At 41.2% G+C, this 5,207-nt stretch overlaps 1 protein-coding gene across 1 annotated transcript; it reads right to left on the reverse strand.

Moving 5' to 3' along the window:
- Positions 1–1,082: 1,082 nt before the first annotated feature.
- On the reverse strand, positions 1,083–1,424 carry LOC139194836 (cell wall / vacuolar inhibitor of fructosidase 1-like). The gene has a single exon (XM_070819755.1). It carries the CDS (start codon positions 1,422–1,424, stop codon positions 1,083–1,085), a length of 342 nt encoding a protein of 113 aa, XP_070675856.1.
- Between the last annotated feature and the right edge of the window lie 3,783 nt (positions 1,425–5,207).

Genomic DNA, 5,207 nt, shown 5'->3' on the forward strand with positions numbered 1-5,207 from the left:
TAAAGGACATGAAAGTTGATGATTGGTTTATTACTTAAACGTTGATAAACGTGCTCATTCCTATTGGTGACACATCATTTAGTTTGTAAATTTAGTTTTCAAATTTAGTCTCTCTAGTATTACCCTCTTAAAAATCAATAGCTATGCACAAGGGTACAAGCCTCCACTTTAAATGAAACCAACAAAGAACAACGAAATTAGGAGGTTTCTCCAAACGAATAAATCATAATTTATTGATTGATATCGATTTTGGAGGTAATTAGCAAGATTTTGATTTGTGTTATCCCTTGAATAATCGCCAAGGGTGTATAATCAGAATTTTTTTTTTGTCATAAAAATGTATGTAGTTTTGTTAAAAATATAAAAAACCGATTTGACTGAAAAGTATACAAAATTGATGCTGCGTGTATTTTAAACTAATTCTGCAAAAATAGTCGATGACAGGTTGGATGAATTCTAGAAATAAAGGATACAAACTGATTCTATATATAATTTCAAAAATGATCCTACAAAAATGGTCGATGAGGATTTGAGTTGATGACACAAACTAATTTCTTTAAAGTTGTATGGGCTGGGCTACAATAATAAACATTATTGTTTAGGGTACGATTGATATTTTAAAAAAATGTTTCCATATTTTAGGTTATTGTTTTTGTCTCTCCTAGAATTGTTTAAAAACTAGGAGAGTTGAAATATTTATATATTTTTGTCTCCATACATAAGGCTCCAAAAAAAATTACTTAAACAAATTAAATGCCGATTACCAAAGAAAATAAACAAATTAAATGTCTACCCAAATAATACGCAATAGGTATATCGGGGACTTGGTGGCGTGATTTTGTGAACAGGTAGGGAGATAGTTGAGCCTTGCGGAAGATGACCAGAATAATTTATTTTAACAAGGACAATTTAGTAATCAAGCTAGTTTTTATTCCGATTTAGGTAAATTAGTAAACAAGTTATACGAAACCAATATCATTCTTACTCCGATTCCAGATAGTTTAGTAAACAACTTTAACAAGAATCTAATTTTGATTCCCTCTCAATCCAATTCCTCTTCAATTCAATTCTCCTCAATCTGATTACGGATTAGTAAACGAGCCCCAAGAGCACAAAACTTTGGCAATTGCTGCAGCCACATAAGTAACATCATGGAGAGCTTGGCTTTCGTCTTTGAAAGGACTGCCACCGGAAAAACGTCTTTCGCATGAATCTACGTTTGCGACGACATTAGTCATGCCTAGCTCTGCTAACTTATAGTCACCTTTAGGGAAAGCTTCAACGGCTTGAGGAATATCAAGTCGGAAAATATCGTAGTAGTTAACTCTGCAATTTTGTGCGGGTAAATTTCCTAGCTCTTTATCGAACAGCTCCTGGAGTCGGAGATTAGCTTCGGGTGCCTTAGCCTTAACTACATCAACCATTATGATGCCTAAGCCCTTGACATCTGCTTTGGCGCTTCAAGGGTCTGATTGAAGTGTAGAGATGCAAAGATCAGGATATGGTGTTTGGTTGCATGTTTGTGCTATCAGATTGGCATCCATTGGAAAGAAGACCGTCAGCCTGTTGCAGTGGCTATTTGGAAGAAAGACAACTAGACAAACAAATTGAATGAGAATTATCAGTACTTTTGCTGAAGGAGAGTACGAATTATTCTTCATCTTTTCTTTTCTGGTGCGCACAAAAAAATAGGGTAAACTTCAGGACTTCGGTATGTTGTGGTTGGCTTATAGAATATGGGGGGTATATATAGCAATACAAGAAGGCTAACCTAGGATAGAAATCTTATCACATCAAAACCCAATCAGAGTTATGTCAACATAATTCCTTAAAAGTTAAAACAAAGAAACAAGGGCCACGTCTGCTCCTGAGCCTTTGTAGTTGGATACGCTGTCGACGTGCAAATGCCAGAACTCTCCATCGGGTAAAGTAGGCATGGTGAGGGCGTGCTCAGCTGTCTCCAGGGCATCGTTGGGCCGCTCTGTTACGTCGCCTAGGCTAGGCGTGAATTCTGTTATGAAGTCCGCCAAGGCTTGGGCCTTTAACGCCATGTGGGGTCGGAAACCAAGACCGTATTGGCCAAATTCCAACGCCCATTTCATCACTTGTTGAGAGGTGTCTGGACCATGTAGGATTGATCGTAAAGGATACTGAGTCATGACGATGACTGTATGAGCTTGAAAGTATGGTTTGAGCTTCAAACTAGTGCCAAAATTAACTTTTCGATCTTCAGGTATCTAGTTTCCTCATCGAGAAGAGCTTTAGAAGTGTAGAATACCGATAGTTGGGCCCCTAACTTTTCTCGTATGAAGGTAGAGCTCATTGCTACTTTTGAGACTGCCAAGTAGATGTATAAGTCCTCTGCTGCTTATGGATTCGATAGTAAGGGAAGTGATGTAAGATACTTCTTCAGGTCTTGGAAAGCTTTTTCGCACTCATCATCCCATTTGTCTCGTTGTGCCCTATCTCATCCAGTCAAGCTTTGGATTTCCTTCAAGGTGGTTGAATATTTCATTTCTAGGATCACTCGGATTTTCTTGGGATGTGCTTCGATTCTTCGTTGGGTTACTAAGTACCTTAAGAATCTGCCTGAAGATACTCCAAACATGCATTTGGCAAGACTGAGCTTCATCTTGTACTTTCTAAGGATGTTGAAAGTTTCCGCCAGGTTGGCAATGTGGTCTAACCGCTGCTTACCCTTCACCATGATGTCATCAACGTAGACTTCCATGGTTACTCCAATTTGCTTCTTGAACATCATGTTTACTAACCTTTGGTAAGTGGCTTTCACATTTTTGAGACCAAAGGGCATGACCTTGTAGCAGTAGGTGCCTCGCTCAATTACGAACGTGATTTTCTCCTTGTCGGGCTCATACATGGCTATTTGGTTGTAGTCGGAATAGGCGTCCAAGAAACTGAGCAGCTAGTTCCCAGAAGTTGAATCTACTAATAGATCTATTTGGGGAAGTGGATAAGGATCTTTGGGCATGCTTTGTTAAGGTCGGTGTAGTCTACACAAACCCTTCATTTTCCATTCTCTTTCTTCTTTACTAGCACGACGTTGGCAAGCCATGTTAAGTGTGCTACCTCTTCTATGAATTCGGCCTTCAGTAGCTTGTCAATTTTTGCTTCGATGATTGTCACTCGTTCGGGTGCAAAATGCCTTCTTTTTTGGATCACCAGTTTGGCAGCGGGGTTGACATGTAGCTTGTGGCAAGATATCACGATTTTCCCTAAAGAAAGCCATGAGTTCTTCCTTCTTTGCTAAGGTCAGACGTGAGCTGATTTTAGCCATCTTTTCCGGTTGCTGGGGATCAAGAATGATGTCCTCGGTGTCCTCTTTAGGTTTCCATCTTATCTCGTCTGCTTGGGCACCATCTTCTTGATCCAGTTACTGTAATTGCTATTGCGTAACTTCGTCGTCTTTTCGGACCTCGGTAGCCTCTAAAGGGGTAAAGGTCTTATTCTTTTATTCATTCAATACTTGCACAGTGCATCGTCGAGATGCGGCCCGACCAGACTTGATTGCTCCTCCTCCTCCTCCAGGGATACAAAATCGAATTTTTTGATACTTGACGAAACTGACGGCATCCAGCTTGATCAGCCAAGGTCTCCCAAGAATCTCATTGTAGGGAGAATGGTCGCTTACGATCGTGAACGTCTACTTTGAGACAATTGGCGGTGTTTTCATGTCAAGTGTGATGTGGCTGATGACGGTCGAGGTGTGCCCGTTGAATCCGGTGAGTATTTCTACTTGGTGTATGATTGTGCTTTCCAAGCCCATATTCTGAATTACTGAGAGTTGAAGTAGGTTGACTACACTTCCATTATCAACCATCATTCTATCGACTATAGCATGGGCTAGTTGGACAGATACTACTAGTGCGTCGTTATGTAGAAAGTTGACGTCTTCTGCATCCTGCTCAGTGAAGCCAACAATGGGTCCATGTTAGGTGTCGACTGCTTAGACCTATGAGATTAGTAGAGCTTGCTGAATCTTCCTTTTTTTTGGAGTTGTTGGTGGCCCCCAAATGCTCGGATTCGGAGAAAATGCCATTGATTCAAATCATCTTGGTTTGTGGCTTTCTAAGCTGCGCAGTTGGCTTGTCCAAGTACCTGTCGACCTTGCCTTCTTTCACGAGCTTCTTCAAGTAGTTCTTCCATGTGTAGCAGTCATTGGTTATGTGACCGAGACCTTGGTGGAATGCACAATACTTGGTATGATCCAACTTAGAAGTATCTCTCTTTGATTATTTTGGCAGCTTGAACCATGGCTTGTTCTTAATGTTGCGAAGGATTTGGTGGATCGGGATTGAGAACTTAGAGTAATTATTGGTTGTCGGGCCTTCCTTGGTCGTGGGACGGTCTCTACGTTTGGCATTCTGCCTGTTTTTGTTGTATTGTTTATCGTCCTCCTTCTTTTGAGCCACTGCTGACTCTTTTTGAGGTTGCTTAGGCGCCTTGTCTGCTCATCGAGCCTCGTCCCAAAGTGCATGCTTCTCTGCCAGATCGAAAGAGTCTGTCAAAGTTAGATATTATTTCATGATCAATTATCTGAACAGTGGGTGGTCTACTGGGAGTCATTTTTGGAAGGCTGCACTTGCTATCGAGTCGTCGCATCCAACTATCTTTACCTTCTCTGCCTTGAACCTCTTTACGTAATCGCAGAGCAACTCATTTGGATTATTCTTCATATTGAAAAAATGGTTATACTTTTTCTTGATCGAGCTATAGGATGAGTATTCTTTGGTGAAAACCAAGGAAAGATCATCAAAACTCTGGATGGACCGTGACGGTAGGGTGTGGAACCAATCTTACGCCTCGCCTTACAAAGTGGTGGCGAATTGCACATAAGAGCATTGTTGTTTCGATAAAGGACCATCGTGTTTCGGTAGTGATTCAAGTGTCTCTCCGAATCTTTATCTCTTCTGATCTTGACCTGCTAGTCTAGGCTGTTATTCTACGTGCTCGGTTCGTCTATGCCTCGACAACGGTGCATGTGGTATGTTTCTAACAGGCGAGGGAATTATTCGCAAGCTGCCGGTTGAACTTGAGCTGGATTAAGTGACCGTTTCTCTCCGTCCGTTGTGCTGCCTACTCCGATATGATGTGGATAATGCTCATTGAGGGCCTAGTCGTGAATGAATGCTTTACTTGGAAGGCTGCTCATGTTGATTATCGGAGTGTGGCCCCAACCGTGAATGTAT

The sequence above is a fragment of the Malus domestica genome, chromosome 03 (assembly GCF_042453785.1).
Source record: "Malus domestica chromosome 03, GDT2T_hap1".
Classification (NCBI taxonomy): Eukaryota; Viridiplantae; Streptophyta; class Magnoliopsida; order Rosales; family Rosaceae; genus Malus; species Malus domestica.

Coding starts and splice junctions, on each gene's coding strand:
- LOC139194836 (XM_070819755.1), bottom strand. CDS start 1,424: ATGGTTGATGTAGTTAAGGCTAAGGCACCCGAAGCTAATCTCCGACTC.